Raw genomic sequence first — 23,312 nt, forward strand, 5'->3', positions numbered from 1 at the left:
GGGGAGCGGTGGTGATGTCACACATTCAGAGAGCTGAAGCTGGGGTGTGGTCCAGGGTGTAACAAACTGCCACCGCTGATGGACCAGCAGCCGTAAAGCGTGCTGCCACCCCGCTTCCGGATACCTTCCGTCTCGCCTGGTTCTCCCCTTGACATAATGGACAATTTGCTTATCTAAACGTAAATTAGACAAAATGTTATATAGACCTACACAAACCTCGCACTCAACCACAATGTTTCGCTGGGTCTGAGGGAAAAATCCTTAGTCCACATTTTCCAAAATTCAAACGCCTGTGCGTTACTGTCTTAACAGGCCAGACGCGTTTCTCGTAAACCAGAAACCAAAATCCCTTATGCAAAATTCAAAATTCAAAGGCTTTTACCACACATTTGCATTCTCGTGTCTTTGGCTTTGGACTTGACATTTCCCATCAAAACTGAAAGCAAAGGGAGTTGCCTTAATGAAGCTCAGCAAACTGCTAAACCCAGCCCCCTCCCCCCCATCCCCCCGACAGTACTCTACAACAGCCCCAGTTATTTATAGATGAATGTACTTTTGCTGTCTGACGTGGACTGGGTGTATAGTTAGACTCAGGGAACAGGCTTGTTTTTAAGGCATGAACTCATCCAGTTAATGTCAAGGACTTGTGCTATCTAGACAACACAAAAGTGGGGAAAAGGGAAGATGTTTTTTGGACAACCCCCCCCCCCCCCCCGCCCCCCAACACACACACTGAGCATTACCCAATGAAAGGGCAGCACATTCATTTTTATGGGAGGATAAGAAGAAAAAAAACAACCAATTAGCATCAAGATAAACTTTCAATCAGCAGGCAGATACAATTTTGCTATTTATTCAGGTTCTACAGAAGTTCTCCACAGAAACATAACATAATTTTTTTAGGCTTGAATTCAAAATCACACACTGGGTGAGATTTTTCCCATGAGTAAGACAAATGACCTTCAACTAACTCCTGACAACATAAACGGATAACATGCCAAATGTAACCAGCATTAATTCCCCCTGACACAGTGGCTGAATAATGATCAATGGCTGGCTATTTAAAAAAAAGATTAATTATTAATATTTGCTTCCCTGACGTGCTCATCCAGTGCAATTTACACAGCTATTTATACGACTGCATATTTACAGAGGCCACGCTCGGTTCAATAGACACAACCCTGCCTTGACATCACAGTTTCCGGTGATTTACAACCTAGTCAGAGAGTGGATACAGAGGCACAATGAGTCAATTCCATTCAAGTCCCAAAAAAGTGGCCAAAACCAAGTGCGTTTTTGAAGCTCACTTCCTGGTCTTGTTGAGGGACATTGCTCAGTCGGCTCCAGTATAGGTGTTTCAGCCAACCATTTCAATGCAACTCAATGGTAACAATACAGTCGAAATACGAAGTCAATAGCCTACTTTTTACCCCACAAGAATATGCAGCCACAATAGGTGTTTTTCTTTGTCTAATGTCTCCCCATGTGCCGACTTGTGTTAACTGGACAAGACTGGAATATTTTGTTGATGAATTAGGGACGAATCAGTCTGCATCACTGCCGAGGCAGTATCTCACGCGCTTACTAGTGGACAACTGGACTTTATGCCCATATAAGGGTCTCCCTTTTCCCTACTGTGCAGTTTCGAGCTCCAATTTGCACAACACACACTTCTGGGCTTCAAAATGGTATTAACCAAGCCCACAAAGATTCGATGGGTGACATCAAAGTGACTTGGTCCATACTTTTTCTAGCTTACAGTTCCAAGCAGATAATTCTAGAATCCTGCGTGACATCATAGATAGATGACTGGGCCAATCAGTCAAGCGCCTTGTGTTCTGGAACCATGAGCGAACCTGTCCACAAACACAACACAAACAAATATTTAACATGTCTCCAGGTGAAATTAGGTTTGACTGAAAGCACACGCAGTACAGTTCTAATGTTCCACCGTGTTTTGTCCTATGAACCCCAAACTTCACCACAAAAGCTTAGTTATAGGTACAAGCACTCAATGAAAACTTTAGGAAAAGGTTTTTTTCCCCCATTTTTGACCCACAACACAGAATACCATAGTTTGCATGGCTGTGAAATTTGACGAGGCAACTGCCTTCAAAGCTGGTCAACAGGTTTAACCAATGACAAGGGAGGGTGCAGGTATTGACTAAAACTTATCTACACCAAGCAGGAAGCAGACGTTAATTAGCTTTAGAGTGTGTGGTTTACGAACAGCATTTCACGGCGCTCTGTACGTGTCTACTTTCACTGGCTCAGTGGGAGCTAATGCAATTACCACATTGCTGAGAGATTGAGTCTTTACCCCATAAAAACTCCCGCAAAGTCCACACCCAAGAGAAGCCATTAGTAGTTAATAGCTATTCAATATTTCTATGCAGAGACTGAAAAATGGCAGTCTTAACTTGCCCGTTAGAGTTAGTGAGGTTTCATCGTTTTGTCTCGTTTAAGAAAAATGCTGAGCCGGTAGATGGGAAAAGGGCTTAGTTCAAGAGACGATGATTCACAGATAACCGATTTTTTTAAAAGGTTTTTAAAAAAAAGCATTTTCCAACTTTTTTAGCATTAACTGCACTAGAGAGATTTAGCCAATAGGTTTGGGGACAATTAATGTTCAGCCATTTTGACAGCACTGGAGTTTTCTTCCAGACCTTGAGGTGTACGTGTCACGAGATGCTAATCGTCCACGAACTGGATGAAGACGCCAAGCGGGCATCGCTATGCCGACTGTGCCTTCTCGTTTCCTTGCTAACCGTGGCTCTTTGTTTCTTCTGCTGGGTGGCGCCGTTCGAGCCGCTGGGTAACGCTGCCCCTCTGACGATGACGTAACGCCTTGGCTCGGCCAGAGGGCCGTCTCCATGGCGACGCGTTTGGAGAGGACCGGTGAGTCACCGGCAGGCACGGGGCGTTCCCGCGTGAGGACGCCTGAACCTCAGTCAAACGTGTACCGTGTGCACAACTGGGTTTTAAGAGCTCTCAGCGCCGTCTCGCCATATTCAATGTTGGCCCACAGCCCCAAGACCACTACGTAGCACTTCCACTGATGCGTAATGAGGAGTCGATGATGAAGTCGCAGCTCCACGGGCCTTTATCCCTTCAAGGTGTGACATCAAAAATACATGATTAGAATGTTCTTAAATGAACATTCTAATGCTGCTGAAACAAGCACTACTGGTAACTGAAAGCAATGGAGTCCAAAAACACCGACTCAGGAATTTAAAAAAAAAATAAAAACTTCGCTCTTCGAAGGGTTGAGGCACCAGAGAACCATTCTAATCATTACGGCATTAAGAAAAAGGCACTGGAATGAGTTTTCCTCGTTTGCGCCTCTGGAAAGGTGACATCACTGTGACTCAGACTGCGGATTGGCGCGTCTGTGCTCGTTTTCCCCCGAGGACCAGGCCCTGACCCGAGGCGGTGAGTGAATCGTTCTCCGGCGTGTCTGAGACCCGCGCTTCGCTGCGAGACCCACCTCGCCACTGCCGCGCTGAGCGTGGCTCGCTAACGGTATCACATCCCAGAGAGTAATTAAAGCATGCAAATCCTCACAGCAAAGGTGTGAGATCATTTGAAATAAAGGCACAGATATACATTTCTGTCTTTCCTGTTGTAATGCAGCACACACAAGTTTACACAACACACAAATGTACAAACACACGCAGATCTGCACACATTCACATGTATATTTAATCATACACAAGTGAACACACATTCCATGCACACAGATACATTATCTGAGCATACATACAAACACTAACGCACATGCACGCATACACACACACATTTTGTCAACACAATTTGTGTACACAGAAACGCATGCAAGCACACACACACACGTGCGTACACATGTATGTGCACACACACATATAGGATACACACATGCACACACACACACAGAAACATACACATACACATTTAAGAGAGCTGTGAGAAATGCTCTTTCCTCAAATAGAACATAGCGATGACTCACTCTCTGCTCAACCCCACTTGTAATTTTCTGCCCCGGCAGATAAGTGTGTTCTTTCTTTCTTTTTTTTTCAAAAATAAATATTCTAGGATCATGTCAGTCACCTGGAGAAGGAACTAGGGGGGCGGGGTTGATGGGACGGGAGGGGGTGCGGGGGAGGTGGGTGTTATGCGCCAGGTCCGTGACAGGGACCCCGCCGGGCAGACAGGCAGGCGCTAAACCTTCTCCACGGCTTCAAAGGCAGCGCTCACTTCTCAATGGGAGAAAATCCCAGCAGCCCAAGACTGCAGATGAACAGGGAGAAAGCCAGAGACTGAGTCTAAGCCGTCTCATCTCCTCTCTCGCAAATCATTTAGGCGCAAAAGTTGGACCATCCCCATCAGAGAAAGAGAACCGCGACGACACACTTGCAGGCAAGCTTTTATTTTCCTCACATACACACAGGCATGCACGCACACGCGCACACACATGCATGCATCCAAACACACAAACCCACACACGCACACGCACACACACGCTGTCCGTCAAGGCCCCGCCTCCACTTCTGACCCCAATATAACGGCAGGGATCCGGCATTACAAAAAGCACCATGGAAACAGAGGGAGTTCTCAAAGGAAAAAACGCTCTCCTGCATGTAGATTCAGGCATGGGCCTCACCTGTCCTTTCACTCACCTGAGTAGTCTCATTCGTCACTGTGCAGAAATGCACCTGCTAAATGAAATGCACGCATAGCTCAAGACCAAGGGAAATGACAGCGCTTCTCACTCCACAACAAACAATCACAGAGGCCTTATCAGAGAGGCCAAAGCCATACAATGTCAAAGACATAATAAGAGTGAAAACTTACCAGCTTTTAGTTACTCTCAGTTACTCTCAGATATAATACTAAAGACCAAAATATTGACTTTTAAAATACAAAATAAAAGTTAGAAATATAACACACAGCACACAAATGAAATGAGTAAAAGACACACTAAAGAGTAAAATGCACTGTTTGAAGGCTGTTAATAAAAGACAAAGCAGGCAATGCCCTGACTGTAAATCAAACCAGGTCTTGATCCAGTAAGCAATAACAGTTATATGAAATGGAAGGCTAACCTGAAGCTATGTGACACGGATGGCTTTGTTACAAAAAACAATGACCAGCAGCTCACAGAAATTACAAGAGGGTTCACAATCAATCTAACCTGGCAGGTTAAATGAACTAAATGCCACACACCTTGTAGACCAACTTCTGTGGATTGTAAAACTGAGAGGCTTTCCATTGCACCAAGCACCTAGTTAGCCAGGCTGCTGTGTAGCCTACTGTACAAACATTTTTCGAATTGGTTGGGTTTTAAGAGATTTTAAGAGCTTACTGTGCTTTACATGTGAGCGACAGCTAAGCCAATTCCTAGCAACTTTGACATGGCGGACGTTTTTCATACTTTTTTTGCCTTACTTTGAAATAAGAGCCTTTGCTCTGGGCGAGGGCGAATCTGGTTAATAATTAAGCCGCCGTACCATATCCAGGGGTGTTTGCACGTGAGCAGTTTCCCGCCACGGAAATTAGCTCTGCTCCATCCCTACATGTCGTCGCGCTGGTTTTTAAACGCGCACAGACAGCTGTGGAAAACGAGCTGTCCAGTGACGAACAGTTTGCATAAGCAGACAGAAAAGTGCGGCAGGGGAAAAATAGCAGCAATTTGCCGTGAATGGATGTACCGAAAATTAATGAGGTAAGGCAATGCGGAAAACTGCAGCGGAGGCGGATGAGGGTTATTTGCGGAGCGCGCGGACGAGACACTCCACGGTCCAATCAACCGGCGAGCAATCTTAAGCGACGTCAGCCGCCCGCAGTTAACCAGTGCAGACGAAGATACTACACATGTGGAAAAGTATTTATTAGCCTCCAAAAGATATAGGGGAAAAAAGTTGGTACTCAGAGAAAGGGATTTCCATCATCTTCGCAAGAGCCACAGAACTCAGCAGGCTGTCATGTTTGAACCACACAGGGGTGAGCAACTTGACAACGGATGCAGCATTTGATCCAGAAAAAAATATTAAAAATATTATGTAGGCTACACACGGACCTAGACAGAAAATAATGGAATATTAGCTGCTTACGAACACCCAGAGCTCGTAGTTTAAAAAACGAATCGCCCTGAAGACGACAGATAAGACATTACAAGCGCTCACATTTACAACCAGCATAGGTTGAAGTTAGAATGTAGTTTATCGCGCATTTAATTTAGAAAATTCTAGCGGGGGCAACAGGTTTCAATTTGTCTCAGGTGGCTAGGCTAACATTTCCACCAGTTCTCCCTGGTGATGTAAACCAATGGAAATCGAGGATACCAGTCAAATCAATTGCAGAGCATATTTAAGGTAAACGTCCTTTTTGAAAGTGTTTTGAAATTAGGCAAAAGTTTGAAAAACTACCCTTTTAAGTTAAAGTTACTGTTTGCATTTCTGAGTTAAAAGGGGCTGTGGATTTTTGGGGTCTTAAATATAATTTCAGTTTTGACAGTTCAGTTTGATACTGTTTGTGTGCAATGTAGCATTAGATCACCATACAAGCTGCTTTGTAGTTTGTAGCTACTTAAAATGTATTTTCTTGCTTTAAACCATAGACCCCCTCAATGTCTGTAACAACCACTGTCTGCAAGTCAGCAAGTCACCAGGAACCTCTGTAAATATCAAAAATCCTTCATCACACATACATTAAACATACACACGAACATACTAAAACTTAAATTCATTTTTTTAAAGGACAGAAAGTGAACTCTTGTGAAATACAAACAGCGTTCCACAGAGGGGGAGGGGTGGGGGGTGGAACATGCGGACAGCCTTACCTGGGGTGTTGGGAGAGTTCATGGACTGAGGCTCAGCGGGACGTGAACTGTCTTCGGTCCTTGTCGCCCCAAAAAAGGTGTGACAGGTTGTAGTGAGAGACGAGCCTGGCAGACAGCTGAAAAAGGTGGTGTGTGGAGATGTTTACATGAGAAGGAGGCTGGGTGAAGGGCCGCTGGCTCTAAAGGGGGTCGTCTGTGTCCGCCATGTTTTCACAAAGCTGGGAGGGGGCGAGGGTGCTGTTGGGACGGTCCCACTGCAACAGTTACAAAGGAAAGGGGAGGTGGAATTAGCAACCAAAGTTTGTAAAAGAGACTTGGAATCTTATAGCCAAGGCACTCCCCTTACGTTATACACATGAACAAATGCGTGTGCATGTGCACACACACACACACACACATACACATACACACACACACAAAAATGCACAGACACAGACACACCCAGACAGGGAAGAGGCCTCAAGAGATGGGCCCCTCTTGTCTTGTATCACACAAAACGGCAGGAGCTCTTCAAGACAGGACTGTGAGGTCCCTCAAGCAGAATAAGAGATGGGGGGGGGGTCATGAAATATTCACAGTGGACACAAGGCCAGAAACGCTCCCTTGTTACAAAAAACCAGCAACGCTGGAACACGCAGCAAATGCACTACGGCCTTGCCCTCGCCAAGCTCTGAGCACGCTCAGGTCTGCATGCGCTTCTCACCGCCACCAACATGCTCAATTTCACAAGGCGGCGAAGAACGCTTTTGTTACCGCCATTTAATGCCACTCTCTGAGGCTTACCGCTAGAGTGGTCCAGACGGTGACATTTAGTAGCAGTCGGCCGTGTACGAATGTACACAATTTTAATGGTCCCTTTTCACTGGTTGCTGACGACCCTTTTCGACAGGAAGTAAAACTCGACAAGAAGCGCTAGCTTGGCGAACATTCTCAGACCTGGCAGACGGACGGCTTGTTGTAGGTGCTCATAACAGCATTTCCCTAAGCTTGTAAGCACCTGGCAAGCTGAAAGATTTATGTAATAATGCCAGTGTATGATTTCAGCGTGAACGTGGAAAATTTAATAGCAAACTCACAACGGTGATTACAGGGTCTAAGCTCCAGGGTTAGTCTCTGGATGTGCTTTTGTGTACGTAATGTATGTAAATGTGTGTGTGTAAGGACAGGTGAGTGTGTATGTTTCTGGCCATGCATGTGTGTGCATGCGTGTGTGTGTGTGTGTGTACTGCTTCTGGAGGTGGGTAGGGGGGTAGGTTTTCACTCCAACCCTAACAAAGCACACCTCCTTCAACAGCTAGAGATCTCATTGAGCTGACAAATTAGGGTTTAAATGAAAACCTACAGGACTGTAGATCTCCAGGAACAGGGTTGGGAACAACTGCATTACGCGGTTTAGCCCATAATACATATTTGATATTTGATTCCTTGCCTTCCAACACAGGTCTATAGATAAGGATTTTCTCAGCATTACTGCAAATTGATTTCTCTCTGTGGGCCCGTAAATTATGGAAATCTTTACCAGAGAACATTGGACAATTTCTACTTCACAACTTAAAAACACATATTTATAAACTTTCTTTTAATTCACTTTAATTTGGCATTTCTTTCCTGCATTTTGTCTTTTTCCATTTTGTTCCTATATCCTCCCAAAACCCTGAAATTAATTTCTGTCCCATCTCTGGTCTTGTTCTCAAGAACCGTTTTCCAATATAGACCATCAGTAAAAACCGTTCCAGTTGGAGAAGAGTCACCCAAATATAATATTTACAAATGAGGTCAGGAGATTGTTCACCAAGTCAGTATCAAATAACAGTGTGGACAGACAGCCCATTAAGATTGAACAAACCGGACTTGGCTGCGGTGTGAACGCAGCCTAATGCGTACGTTGCGATGAACTGAACCACACAGTTCTGGGTTAAAATTGTGGCTCCCTGGGTGTCGATGCCAGAGCTCTTTGTGTGTGGAAATTCAGCTCCCACCGGCGTTCCTGTCCAGCTCTGCTACACAGAGAAATGTGGGATAAAACTGTCCCTGCATTTTAGGCATTACTTACTGCCTGTTCTAGAAACAGCTAACCTTATGGCACCCCCTGCTGGACAGAGTGAGAAACTCAAGGCTAATGATGTACTTTCACCTGCTGAATAGGACAATTCTGACCATGGTGTCTACTTTCACTGCATACTAATAAGCACTAAATAATTATGACTCCAGACTGGATTCAATCCTCATTTGTACTTAACTTTGACTGACAATGAATTGAGTGATAAAGGCTATTCTTTACAAAGCTTATTCGAGCTCATCAGTCAAGCAAGCAACTAGAGCCAAGCTGCTGGGAAAAAAGGTAACATTTGCCTTTATTTGAAAGGCAACGTTACGATGAAAAGCTGAATTTGTCCAGAGAAGCATCTGGAAAGGCAAAAAAACAAAAAAAACTGCCCAAACTGCGGGAGAGAACACGCATGTCTCGGGTCACATGATACACGCTCGCGTGAATCGTGGAAGACTCCCATATGGCTGTCCGGTGCCCCCGTCAGGGCGTTGGGGTTCGGGTTAGGGTGCCTGTCAGGGGGACAGCATGAGCTACAGCTGCCGTCCCACGCTGGCACCTCTGAATCAACCCCAGAGCTGGGATGAGGATTTAATGCCCTTAGACAGGGGGAAGTGTATCACAGGAACACCCTGACCCTGGACCTGCTCACATGAAAATCCACCAACCTTCCTGGGATTCTCGCTCATTCGCTGAGGTCATCCAGAACAACATGCCCCTCTGACAGGGGAGATAAGATGCCAGCCGGCAGTTGCGGCTTTGGGTCAGGGAATCGGACCAGCATGGAGGTCTTCCAGCACACAGCCTCTCGCTTCCAATAAGCCTACCACTAACAGGGCCCGACCGGCCGGGGCATAGCCAGCCGGGGTACAGCTAGCTGGGGCACAGCCGGGGCACAGCCAGGGCACAGCCAGCCGGGGTACAGACAGGGCCAGCCAGCCAGACCACGCTGGGCAGCGCTCACGCACACAGCAAGCCTGGGGGAGAAGTGTGTCACCGCAGCATGTCGGGCTGTCGGGTGTCACGGAAGCGGGCCGCTTAGAAAGGTCTGCTTCCTAAAACTGCCGGCTATTTGCGGGCGGACCGTTCTGGACGCGTTATCCCGATGACGTGCGTGCGCACATTAAAATAGCGAAAGCAGCGGTAAAGATTGGCCTGGAGGCCTGCTGACCTTGCGCCCAGAGAAATCCCAGCGGGAGGGGAGAACAGGCTGAAAATAACAGCCTCCGCGCAGAGAATAATCCCGGGCCTGCCCACGGTCACTTCTTAACCCTCCTTAAAAAAAGACTTCCATCTACCCATCGAGATGCTCTGCTAATTAAGCAATACACAACAAGCAGACCGACATTAACAACTTCACCTCTCGCACCTGCGCTCGTGGAGCCGGCCACCAGTGCAGCCGTACCACGAGAACCTCCAACTCTGTTTTTCTGTGCAGGTTCATCGGCTCTTCCCCTTTCCCGTCGCATTTGTCAATGCTCAGGAGGCTGACGAGGCTCCCAGCCTCGGCTTCAGACGCATCATTGGGAAGCGCGCCCGGGGACGAGGTCGAGCACGGAGGCTGGGTCGCAGTCGCCAGACGACGGCGGCTCGTACCTGCAAAGTCGCGAGTCTTCTGCCGCATGCAGCAGCTCGGGTCCCATCCGCGGCAGCTCTGAAGGAGAGACGGCGCCGTCTCCCCGGCAACCTGGCCACACCCCCCCATCACTTCTTTAAAGAGCCAACATTTGGTGTGGTTTTGATCTCTTTGCACTTGTTCTGAGCAGACTAGGGTGAGCTTCTGTGCAGAGCCCTCAAACAAACAGCACAAACAACATCTAAGGCAGGGGTGTCCAATCCTATCCAAAAAGGGCCGCTGTGGGTGCAGGTTTTTGTTCTAGCCCAGCGCTAAGACACCTGATTCTACTTATCAAGGTCTTGACTGAAGGCCATAATTAGTTACTTGGTCAAATCAGGTGTCTTAGTGCTGGGGTACAACAAAAACCTGCACCCACGTTGGCCCTTTTCGGGTAAGATTTCACACTCCTGATCTGAGGATTACTGGATTTAGATTCACAAACGTTCTCCTCAAAACAGGAAAATTAGGATGCGCAGGCTGCGATTATACACTGTGCATGAATAGCCTCATTCTCAAACACCTGGGAATCAGAATTAGGAGGAGGGGAGCTATGACACTCTCATCCATCCCCCACAGTGAAAATCTCCACCAAAATAGCTGCTGCTTCCACACGAACACAAAGAAAGCAAACACCTGAACGGCACTGCAAAGTCTGCAAATGCAAGTAAAAAAAGAGAACTAAGCAAAACTACAAGCAGCTGATGGTGGCTTAAATGTCTGCGTTTCTGTGAGGACCGGTACAAAGCAGTACGGATCTGAAGCCGTGATACTAAAAAGAGCATGCGCTTCTTCTACAAGCAACCCCAGTCCAGGCGGACATTACAATATGCAATTACGCAAAGGCATGTTAGACTGTCTTTCCTGGACCCTTCTCTAGATCTTCTGAAGCAAATCATAAAAAAAATTTTTTTAGGATTTACCCTAGTGTCCAGTGGACAGCCTCATTCTGCATTTTGGGTCATTTGTGAAAGATCTCTCATTGTTACAAGATTTTCAAGTAAAGACACATCCTATTCCACTAAACAGCCCTGTTTTCCAAAGGAACCAAGTGGTTGTCAGTGTTTTAATCAGGCCCACAATAGGCTGTCATATAGACAGTTGTGCTCCATCAAGTTGGCAAAAGGTGTCAAACTCCAGACCTGGAGGGCCAGAGAGTCTGCTGATTTTTAAGGTGTTTTTGGCACCAGTGGACCTGACATTTAAGTCCCTGATTGGCTAAAGAATCCACACACCTTGTTCTCAAGGCCTTAATTGGCAGCTGACTGAAAGGAAACCTAAAAATCTCCAGACACTGCAACCCCCTGGGAATTTATTTTGACACCCCTGAACCAAACCCTCAATTTACAGAAAAATGGAAATTACCCTAAGTTCTGAAACCAATCCTGTTTACCTTCACCTCTCATAGCAATTAAACAAAGTTACATTAGGCACTGAAATACTTCTTTTATTATTTCAATAGCGGTTTTAAAGCATTTTTAAAGACCGTCGCATCACTCCCTGATTCACGTAAGAGCCAGTCTTGCTTACACAGTCTCACACAGAAATAATGTGTATAATAGCCTAATAATAACACAGAAGCTCTGGCAAGCTGCATGGTGCCTTATCACTTTTTTACTGCAGATGTACTTCTTCCTTTGAAAGAGCTAACACAAAGGTCACTGGTGTGCATGCAAACAATACCAATCAATGCCAAAGGGGAAAAAAGTAGGCTAATTCAAACAACAACTGATCAAAAGGATAACAATAAAAACCAAAAAACCAAACAGAAGGCCAATGAGCTTACAAAATACGACTGAGGGAACCCACAAGATTAATTCAATTTAAAATAGCATTTAATTCAAAATGTTATTAGAAGGATTCGCAATGAGCCTTTTCTAGTGAGAGGATGGGCAGGCTTTGGGAACGAGTCTGAAAATGAAATCTCTTCTGGGCTTTAATGTACAGAGAAGCAATAAGCCAACTTCTACACCTCCCACACCCAACTTCTACACCTTCTAAACCCAACTTCTACACCTGACTTCTAAACCTTCTACACTCAACTTCTACAACTTCTGTGCCTAACTTCTACACCTTCTACACTCGACTTCTAAACCTTGTTCACTCAACTTCTACACCTTCTATGCCTAACTTCTACACCTTCTACACCTTTAACAGCACTTGTCAGTTTCTTCCGCAGAACCGTCGAGAAAAAAAAACAAAAAACAACTGTATCATATCACAGAAATTCAACTGAGAAGCGAGAGCATGCTGTCAGACACACAGAAAGATTGACATCCCTCATCTTTGCCAGTACTTCCAAAGTGTCGCACTGACCCCAGCAATCCTTCCGCAAAGCAAAGGGATATGAACTTATTTAGGCTGCACTGCCTTCGTTATTCACACAGCAAGTTTAATTTTTAATTTCAATTGAACCTTTATTTATACAGAGGAGGCTGACTGAGCACACATGCTCATTTACAGCAATGGCCTGGAAAGATTATCGTATGCTGCTCACATTTTTTCATTCTACCCATGGATTACTGAAGCAATGTGGATTCAGTACCCTAATCAAGAATGCAAGGGCAAGGCTCTTGGTCTTGAACCTTCAACTTATTGACTTTGATGGCCAGGCTACACGGCCGCTGTCAATCACCGTTCCTTAGCCCCGCCTTTCACACACAAGCAGAGGAGGCTATCATTCTGAGAACTAAAGAGGTCCAACTGAGGCACAAACTATGCCATGTCTTAAAATTTCAACTCAGAGACCAAAAGCGATCTGCTGTAGTATGGTGCAAACCAAAATAACAGAACCAGACTGATCATTTGTGTGTCAACCTGCAATGCTACAAGCGGCAGTCCATACGTGGGAAGCATGGACTACGCATTCTTTCCTTTACAGGATGCCATACCTGAGATTAACACTTTTGCAATGAACTTGAGCAGACTGATCCGCAATACATTGTTGCAGAAAATACATTTTAAGCTAAGCTGGACCTTGGATGTTGCAAAAATAGTTTCAGTTTTGATTTCAAACTGAATACACAGATATAATGCACACAGGCTATATTTGGCTACTCAATTATTTGCTACAGTCTGATGTAAAACCTAATGACAGAATGACTAGCTGATATGTAGTTATGAATGTATACAACATTTCATACACAAAGAAAATAAAGTTCACATCTATAATGCCTTTTGCTGGCAGCTTTAAGCACCTTTAGAGGTTGAAGACTTAGAGAGAGGAGTCCTTCATGTCATCATTGTTTACTGCAGGGCAAGAACCGTTCTGCAGAAAGTCACAGTTGGAAGAAATGGGTCTGGCAAACAGCAGACTTCACCTCAAAGAGCAATTCCTGCTCCAGCTGTACCGCAACCCAAAAGGAAATCCAATTAAACAGGGCAAATGGATTACCGTGATTTGGAAATCTTCCATTTCATTGCATTTCGCTTGTTTTTGTCTTTTCTTTTTTGTCTCACTTGGATCAGGAAGACAAAACAGGCTTATTTACTGTCATGATGGCTCTTAAGCAACAATTGTTCTTTGTGGTTTAAATCATATTTTTGAGATGTCTATTGTGGAGGATATGAGGCCTTGTCAATTTCTGAAAATAAATAAATTAGCTGGATTTACCATTAAATACTCAGAGAGAGAAAACGATTATGGCCATCCAGTCAATTGCAAAACAGAGCTTAATGAATAAAGCTTACGAGTCACAGGACGTGTGATTTTAAAGTTAAAAATGATCAACCAAATACAAGAGTCATACGCTCTAAAAACGACAACAAAACCTTTAAACACACTGTGGTAACAACAAGAAAACATTTAAATGCAACGCATTAAATGTTAGCCGTTGGTAGGTGGACATGGAGGTACCAGAAACCCACACGGCACAGTTATGGTTTGAAAAATACATAAATACATGCATCAGAACATTCTAAGTCACTCTGTTAGGCTACAGATTTCCAAACGTTACAAAAATAACCATTAGTAGCATTACTACTGGGTTACCATGGAGCCAGAAGCCCCAATGGTACTTAGAGTAAATTACAGTAATTATCTCTCCTCTCCCATCAATGCGTGTTTTCCAAAAATGTCAATATTTTTACGTAGGCACCAAATTCTAAATAATTTCTAACAAGCTTAGCTGGTTACGAAAAACAAAAAACACCTCAAAATGAAAGTTTACCAGTTAGCCAGTTTAGTTAACGCCATCGCACAGTCACGATGATGTAACTTAGTGTAAAATCGCAATTACTGTATAGCACCAACCTCGCTAGCTAAACGTGACATAAGTCCGAGCACAGCTAACGTTACCCTTCTCAGCTTTTCGGCGCGGTGGGACGTGATGTCTCGGTAAAAAGAAAACCCTGCTTCATTCTCCAAATAACCTTGCGATGTTCCGAATGTCTTGCTGTAAGTGCAAGGAGAATCCGGCTTCATAAGGAGACAATGGCTGCCGCTATTTAAACCAAAAGGAAATCATGTTGTATTTTTGAAAATCACTTTTTAAAGTACATTAACGTTTTTTGATAATATTTTATCTGACTCATTCACTCCGTTTTTGTGCACCGACTGGTTAAGAAGACCGTGAAAATAACCCTAATGTTACTGCATGCTTTCGGCTGCCTACTTCAAACAGGAAGACCAAGATACCAGTGAACAGCTACGTGCATTTCATTGCAACTTTTATCTAGATACCGCAATAGTTAGCAAACATCTGTGACAGCGTCAGTAAATATCGGAGTGATAAATAAAGGAATTATAACCTTATAGCTAGCAAACAACTACAGATGACTAGCTACGTTAACTAGCTAAGCGAACAAGCTACACGCTCCCTTACCTTATAGCCTGAGCTGTCTACGCTTTTCAACCCACGGCCCAGGGTCCTTCCACGGATGATCTTTTAGTTGTATTGCTTAATTATTATTTCCTGAAATTCAGATATAAATTTCCCATCACAACTCTCTTTCCTCCATATCTGCAGCTCCTCCACTAACAACAACATTAAAGACGTCACTTCTTCGTCCTGGTCACGTGATAATCTTTGCGTGCTAAAAATACACCATACGACCACTAAGTAATAATATACAGTTGGACAGATAACCTTAACAATCGGGCAGACCTGACAGACACCACTTGCCATGGTGACAGACCTGACATAGCACGCGCGGTCGGCTTTTCCCCGCTTCAGTTGCTGTTTAGACAGAGCTCGAGCGCTTCTTCCATTATGTCCGCGCTGCTATGATTTTCAAATAGAATAGCCTGCTATTTTAAGATGGTCATATAATAACAGGAATAAGTGACATTCACATGAGGGCCTATAGAAGGTGCTAGAAACAATTAAACAGAGTGAATGCAAGTAACATTACACAAACAATGGCCACAGGATGCACAGCCTATGTTTTGTGCATTTGTACCTCATGCAATTTTATACAAATATTTCCAATTATGAATTTGAACTGATATTTGAAAAAAAAAAAATACAGATGACAAACGCTTTCAAACTTCAATAGCTCCCAGATAATAGGACTTAGGACGATCAAACCACTGCTAAAGGGTTCACAGACAGCGGCCCCGAGACGCAGAGCCTATGCTTCGGGCGTTGCCACCCCGGGCGATTTTACACAAATATTTCCAACTGTGATTAAGCTGAAATTCGGAAAAAAACGCAGCCGGCAAACGCTATCAAAGTTCAATTGATCCCAGACAATAGGGCCTAGGACCGTCAAACCACTGCTAAAGTGTTCACAGACAGCGGCCCCGAGATGCAGAGCCTATGCTTCGGATGTTACCACCCTGCGCGATTTTACATGAATATTTCCAACTGTGACTTTAAACTGCCATTCAGAAAAAAACACAGCCGGCAAATGCTTTCAAAGTTCAATAGCTCCCAGACAATAGGGCCAAGGACCGTCAAACCACTGCTAAAGTGTTCACAGACAGGGGCCCCGAGAAGCAGAGACTATGCTTCGGGCGCTACCACCCCGCGCGATTTTACACGAATATTTTCAACCTTGAATTTAAGCCGCCGATCGGAAAAAAATGCAGCCGGCTAACGCTTTCAAGGTTCAATAGCTCCCAGACAATAGGGCCTAGGACCATCAAACCACTGCTAGAGTGTTCACAGACAGCGGCCCCGACGAAGCAGAGCCAATGCTTCGGGCGCTACCACCCCGCGCGATTTTACACGAATATTTCCAACCGTGACTTTATGCCGCGGATCGGAAAAAAATGCAGCCGGCTAACGCATTCAAGGTTCAATAGCTCCCAGACAATAGGGCCTAGGACCATCAAACCACTGCTAGAGTGTTCACAGACAGCGGCCCCGACAAGCAGAGCCTATGCTTCGGGCGCTACCACCCCGCGCGATTTTACACGAATATTTCCAACCGTGACTTTATGCCGCGGATCGGAAAAAAATGCAGCCGGCTAACGCATTCAAGGTTCAATAGCTCCCAGACAATAGGGCCTAGGACCATCAAACCACTGCTAGAGTGTTCACAGACAGCGGCCCCGACAAGCAGAGCCTATGCTTCGGGCGCTACCACCCCGCGCGATTTTACACGAATATTTCCAACCGTGACTTTAATGCCGCGGATCGGAAAAAAATGCAGCCGGCTAACGCATTCAAGGTTCAATAGCTCCCAGACAATAGGGCCTAGGACCATCAAACCACTGCTAGAGTGTTCACAGACAGCGGCCCCGACAAGCAGAGCCTATGCTTCGGGCGCTACCACCCCGCGCGATTTTACACGAATATTTCCAACCGTGACTTTAATGCCGCGGATCGGAAAAAAATGCAGCCGGCTAACGCATTCAAGGTTCAATAGCTCCCAGACAATAGGGCCTAGGACCATCAAACCACTGCTAGAGTGTTCACAGACAGCGGCCCCGACAAGCAGAGCCTATGCTTCGGGCGCTACCACCCCGCGCGATTTTACACGAATATTTCCAACCGTGACTTTAATGCCGCGGATCGGAAAAAAATGCAGCCGGCTAACGCATTCAAGGTTCAATAGCTCCCAGACAATAGGGCCTAGGACCATCAAACCACTGCTAGAGTGTTCACAGACAGCGGCCCCGACAAGCAGAGCCTATGCTTCGGGCGCTACCACCCCGCGCGATTTTACACGAATATTTCCAACCGTGACTTTATGCCGCGGATCGGAAAAAAATGCAGCCGGCTAACGCATTCAAGGTTCAATAGCTCCCAGACAATAGGGCCTAGGACCATCAAACCACTGCTAGAGTGTTCACAGACAGCGGCCCCGAGAAGCAGAGCCTATGCTTCGGGCGCTACCACCCCGCGCGATTTTACACGAATATTTCCAACCGTGACTTTATGCCGCGGATCGGAAAAAAATGCAGCCGGCTAACGCATTCAAGGTTCAATAGCTCCCAGACAATAGGGCCTAGGACCATCAAACCACTGCTAGAGTGTTCACAGACAGCGGCCCCGACAAGCAGAGCCTATGCTTCGGGCGCTACCACCCCGCGCGATTTTACACGAATATTTCCAACCGTGACTTTATGCCGCGGATCGGAAAAAAATGCAGCCGGCTAACGCATTCAAGGTTCAATAGCTCCCAGACAATAGGGCCTAGGACCATCAAACCACTGCTAGAGTGTTCACAGACAGCGGCCCCGACAAGCAGAGCCAATGCTTCGGGCGCAACCACCCCGCGCGATTTTACACGAATATTTCCAACCGTTACTTAATGCCGCGGATCGGAAAAAAATGCAGCCGGCTAACGCATTCAAGGTTCAATAGCTCCCAGACAATAGGGCCTAGGACCATCAAACCACTGCTAGAGTGTTCACAGACAGCGGCCCCGACAAGCAGAGCCTATGCTTCGGGCGCTACCACCCCGCGCGATTTTACACGAATATTTCCAACCGTGACTTTATGCCGCGGATCGGAAAAAAAATGCAGCCGGCTAACGCATTCAAGGTTCAATAGCTCCCAGACAATAGGGCCTAGGACCATCAAACCACTGCTAGAGTGTTCACAGACAGCGGCCCCGAGAAGCAGAGCCTATGCTTCGGGCGCTACCACCCCGCGCGATTTTACACGAATATTTCCAACCGTGACTTTATGCCGCGGATCGGAAAAAAATGCAGCCGGCTAACGCATTCAAGGTTCAATAGCTCCCAGACAATAGGGCCTAGGACCATCAAACCACTGCTAGAGTGTTCACAGACAGCGGCCCCGACAAGCAGAGCCTATGCTTCGGGCGCTACCACCCCGCGCGATTTTACACGAATATTTCCAACCGTGACTTTATGCCGCGGATCGGAAAAAAATGCAGCCGGCTAACGCATTCAAGGTTCAATAGCTCCCAGACAATAGGGCCTAGGACCATCAAACCACTGCTAGAGTGTTCACAGACAGCGGCCCCGACAAGCAGAGCCTATGCTTCGGGCGCTACCACCCCGCGCGATTTTACACGAATATTTCCAACCGTGACTTTATGCCGCGGATCGGAAAAAAATGCAGCCGGCTAACGCATTCAAGGTTCAATAGCTCCCAGACAATAGGGCCTAGGACCATCAAACCACTGCTAGAGTGTTCACAGACAGCGGCCCCGACAAGCAGAGCCTATGCTTCGGGCGCAACCACCCCGCGCGATTTTACACGAATATTTCCAACCGTTACTTAATGCCGCGGATCGGAAAAAAATGCAGCCGGCTAACGCATTCAAGGTTCAATAGCTCCCAGACAATAGGGCCTAGGACCATCAAACCACTGCTAGAGTGTTCACAGACAGCGGCCCCGACAAGCAGAGCCTATGCTTCGGGCGCTACCACCCCGCGCGATTTTACACGAATATTTCCAACCGTGACTTTATGCCGCGGATCGGAAAAAAATGCAGCCGGCTAACGCATTCAAGGTTCAATAGCTCCCAGACAATAGGGCCTAGGACCATCAAACCACTGCTAGAGTGTTCACAGACAGCGGCCCCGAGAAGCAGAGCCTATGCTTCGGGCGCTACCACCCCGCGCGATTTTACACGAATATTTCCAACCGTGACTTTAATGCCGCGGATCGGAAAAAAATGCAGCCGGCTAACGCATTCAAGGTTCAATAGCTCCCAGACAATAGGGCCTAGGACCATCAAACCACTGCTAGAGTGTTCACAGACAGCGGCCCCGACAAGCAGAGCCTATGCTTCGGGCGCTACCACCCCGCGCGATTTTACACGAATATTTCCAACCGTGACTTTAAGCCGCGGATCGGAAAAAAAATGCAGCCGGCTAACGCATTCAAGGTTCAATAGCTCCCAGACAATAGGGCCTAGGACCATCAAACCACTGCTAGAGTGTTCACAGACAGCGGCCCCGACAAGCAGAGCCTATGCTTCGGGCGCTACCACCCCGCGCGATTTTACACGAATATTTCCAACCGTGACTTTATGCCGCGGATCGGAAAAAAATGCAGCCGGCTAACGCATTCAAGGTTCAATAGCTCCCAGACAATAGGGCCTAGGACCATCAAACCACTGCTAGAGTGTTCACAGACAGCGGCCCCGACAAGCAGAGCCTATGCTTCGGGCGCTACCACCCCGCGCGATTTTACACGAATATTTCCAACCGTGACTTTATGCCGCGGATCGGAAAAAAATGCAGCCGGCTAACGCATTCAAGGTTCAATAGCTCCCAGACAATAGGGCCTAGGACCATCAAACCACTGCTAGAGTGTTCACAGACAGCGGCCCCGACAAGCAGAGCCTATGCTTCGGGCGCTACCACCCCGCGCGATTTTACACGAATATTTCCAACCGTGACTTTATGCCGCGGATCGGAAAAAAATGCAGCCGGCTAACGCATTCAAGGTTCAATAGCTCCCAGACAATAGGGCCTAGGACCATCAAACCACTGCTAGAGTGTTCACAGACAGCGGCCCCGAGAAGCAGAGCCTATGCTTCGGGCGCTACCACCCCGCGCGATTTTACACGAATATTTCCAACCGTTACTTAATGCCGCGGATCGGAAAAAAATGCAGCCGGCTAACGCATTCAAGGTTCAATAGCTCCCAGACAATAGGGCCTAGGACCATCAAACCACTGCTAGAGTGTTCACAGACAGCGGCCCCGACAAGCAGAGCCTATGCTTCGGGCGCTACCACCCCGCGCGATTTTACACGAATATTTCCAACCGTGACTTTATGCCGCGGATCGGAAAAAAATGCAGCCGGCTAACGCATTCAAGGTTCAATAGCTCCCAGACAATAGGGCCTAGGACCATCAAACCACTGCTAGAGTGTTCACAGACAGCGGCCCCGACAAGCAGAGCCTATGCTTCGGGCGCTACCACCCCGCGCGATTTTACACGAATATTTCCAACCCTGACTTTATGCCGCCGATCGGAAAAAAATGCAGCCGGCTAACGCATTCAAGGTTCAATAGCTCCCAGACAATAGGGCCTAGGACCATCAAACCACTGCTAGAGTGTTCACAGACAGCGGCCCCGAGAAGCAGAGCCTATGCTTCGGGCGCTACCACCCCGCGCGATTTTACACTAATATTTCCAACCCGTGACTTTAATGCCGCGGATCGGAAAAAAATGCAGCCGGCTAACGCTTTCAATGTTCAATAGCTCCCAGACAATAGGGCCTAGGACCATCAAACCACTGCTAGAGTGTTCACAGACAGCGGCCCCGAGAAGCAGAGCCAATGCTTCGGGCGCTACCACCCCGCGCGATTTTACACGAATATTTCCAACCTGACTTTAATGCCGCCGATCGGAAAAAAATGCAGCCGGCTAACGCATTCAATGTTCAATAGCTCCCAGACAATAGGGCCTAGGACCATCAAACCACTGCTAGAGTGTTCACAGACAGCGGCCCCGAGAAGCAGAGCCTATGCTTCGGGCGCTACGATCCCGTGCGATTTTACACGAATATTTCCAACCTGAATTTAAGTTGCCGATCGGAAAAAAATGCAGCCGGCTAACGCTTTCAAGTTCAATAGCTCCCAGATAATAGGGCCTAGGACCATCAAAGCACTGCTAGAGTGTTCACAGACAGTGGCCCCGAGAAGCAGAGCCTATGCTTCGGGCGCTACCACCCCGCGCGATTTTACACGAATATTTCCAACCCTGACTTTGAGCCGCCGACCGGATAAAAATGCAGCCGGCTAACGCTTTCAATGTTCAATAGCTCCCAGACAATAGGGCCTAGGACCATCAAACCACTGCTAGAGTGTTCACAGACAGCGGCCCCGAGAAGCAGAGCCTATGCTTCGGGCGCTACCATCCCGTGCGATTTTACACGAATATTTCCAAACCTGACTTTAAGCCGCCGATCGGAAAAAAATGCAGCCGGCTAATGCTTTCAAAGTTCAATAGCTCCCAGACAATAGGGCCTAGGACCATCAAACCACTGCTAGAGTGTTCACAGACAGCGGCCCCGAGAAGCAGTGCCTATGTTTCGGGCGCTACCACCCCGCGCGATTTTACACGAATATTTCCAACCCTGACTTTAAGCCGCCGACCGGAAAAAATGCAGCCGGCTAACGCTTTCAAAGTTCAATAGCTCCCAGACAATAGGGCCTAGGACCATCAAACCACTGCTAGAGTGTTCACAGACAGCGGCCCCGAGAAGCAGAGCCTATGTTTCGGGCTCTACCACCCCGCGCGATTTTACACGAATATTTCCAAACCTGACTTTAAGCCGCCGACCGGAAAAAATGCAGCCGGCTAACGCTTTCAAAGTTCAATAGCTCCCAGACAATAGGGCCTAGGACCATCAAACCACTGCTAGAGTGTTCACAGACAGCGGCCCCGAGAAGCAGAGCCTATGTTTCGGGCGCTACCACCCCGTGCGATTTTACACGAATATTTCCAACCCTGACTTTAAGCCGCCGACCGGAAAAAAATGCAGCCGGCTAACGCTTTCAAAGTTCAATAGCTCCCAGACAATAGGGCCTAGAACCATCAAACCACAGCTAGAGTGTTCACTGACAGCGGCCCCAAGAAGCAGAGCCTATGCTTCGGGCGCTACGACCCCGTGCGATTTTACACGAATATTTCCAAACCTGACTTTAAGCCGCCGATCGGAAAAAAATGCAGCCGGCTAACGCTTTCAAAGTTCAATAGCTCCCAGACAATAGGGCCTAGGACCATCAAACCACTGCTAGAGTGTCCACAGACAGCGGCCCCTAGAAGCAGAGCCTATGTTTCGGGCGCTACCACCCCGCGCGATTTTACACGAATATTTCCAACACTGACTTTAAGCCGCCGACCGGAAAAAATGCACCCGGCTAACGCTTTCAAAGTTGAATAGCTCCCAGACAATAGGGCCTAGGACCATCAAACCACTGCTAGAGTGATCACAGACAGCGGCCCCGAGAAGCAGAGCCAATGTTACGGGCGCTACCACCCCGCGCGATTTTACACAAATAAGTCCAACCCTGACTTTAAGCCGCCGACCGGAAAAAAATGCAGCCAGCTAACGCTTTCAATGTTCAATAGCTCCCAGACAATAGGGCCTAGGATCATCAAACCACTGCTAGAGTGTTCACAGACAGCGGCCCCGATAAGCAGAGCCTATGCTTCGGGCGCTACCACCCCGCGCAATTTTACACGAATATTTCCAACCCTGACTTTAAGCCGCCGATCGGAAAAAAATGCAGCCGGCTAACGCTTTCAATGTTCAATAGCTCCCAGACAATAGGGCCTAGGACCATCAAACCACTGCTAGAGTGTTCACAGACAGCGGCCCCGAGAAGCAGAGCCTATGCTTCGGGCGCTACGATCCCGTGCGATTTTACACGAATATTTCCAAACCTGACTTTAAGCCGCCGATCGGAAAAAAATGCAGCCGGCTAAAGCTTTCAAAGTTTAATAGCTC

At 47.0% G+C, this 23,312-nt stretch overlaps 1 protein-coding gene and 1 long non-coding RNA gene across 7 annotated transcripts in view; both read right to left on the minus strand.

The window, feature by feature from the left end:
* The window catches only part of hdac5 (histone deacetylase 5), a 68,416-nt gene extending 52,682 nt beyond the window's left edge, over positions 1–15,734 (minus strand). The window contains exons 1-3 of one of the 6 annotated variants that reach the window (XM_035397808.1): positions 15,303–15,580; positions 14,777–14,921; positions 6,818–7,071 (exon numbers count right to left, since the gene is read on the minus strand). In XM_035397808.1, coding sequence (XP_035253699.1) covers positions 6,818–6,839 — 22 coding nt within the window. In that variant the 5' untranslated portion in view covers positions 6,840–7,071; positions 14,777–14,921; positions 15,303–15,580. Of the gene's footprint in view, positions 1–6,817; positions 7,072–10,233; positions 10,668–13,676; positions 13,698–14,731; positions 14,922–15,302; positions 15,581–15,615 lie in introns of those variants that run through there. The other 5 variants (XM_035397809.1, XM_035397812.1, XM_035397807.1 and 2 more) reach the window with 5 other exon arrangements.
* On the minus strand, positions 838–6,801 carry LOC118216545. Its single transcript, XR_004763028.1, has 2 exons — positions 4,656–6,801; positions 838–1,856 (listed from the first exon to the last, which is right to left on the minus strand). It is a non-coding gene; the product is annotated as an uncharacterized LOC118216545 (long non-coding RNA).
* Positions 15,735–23,312: the final 7,578 nt, after the last annotated feature.

Source organism: Anguilla anguilla, chromosome 17 (assembly GCF_013347855.1).
Source record: "Anguilla anguilla isolate fAngAng1 chromosome 17, fAngAng1.pri, whole genome shotgun sequence".
In the NCBI taxonomy this organism is placed as follows: domain Eukaryota; kingdom Metazoa; phylum Chordata; class Actinopteri; order Anguilliformes; family Anguillidae; genus Anguilla; species Anguilla anguilla.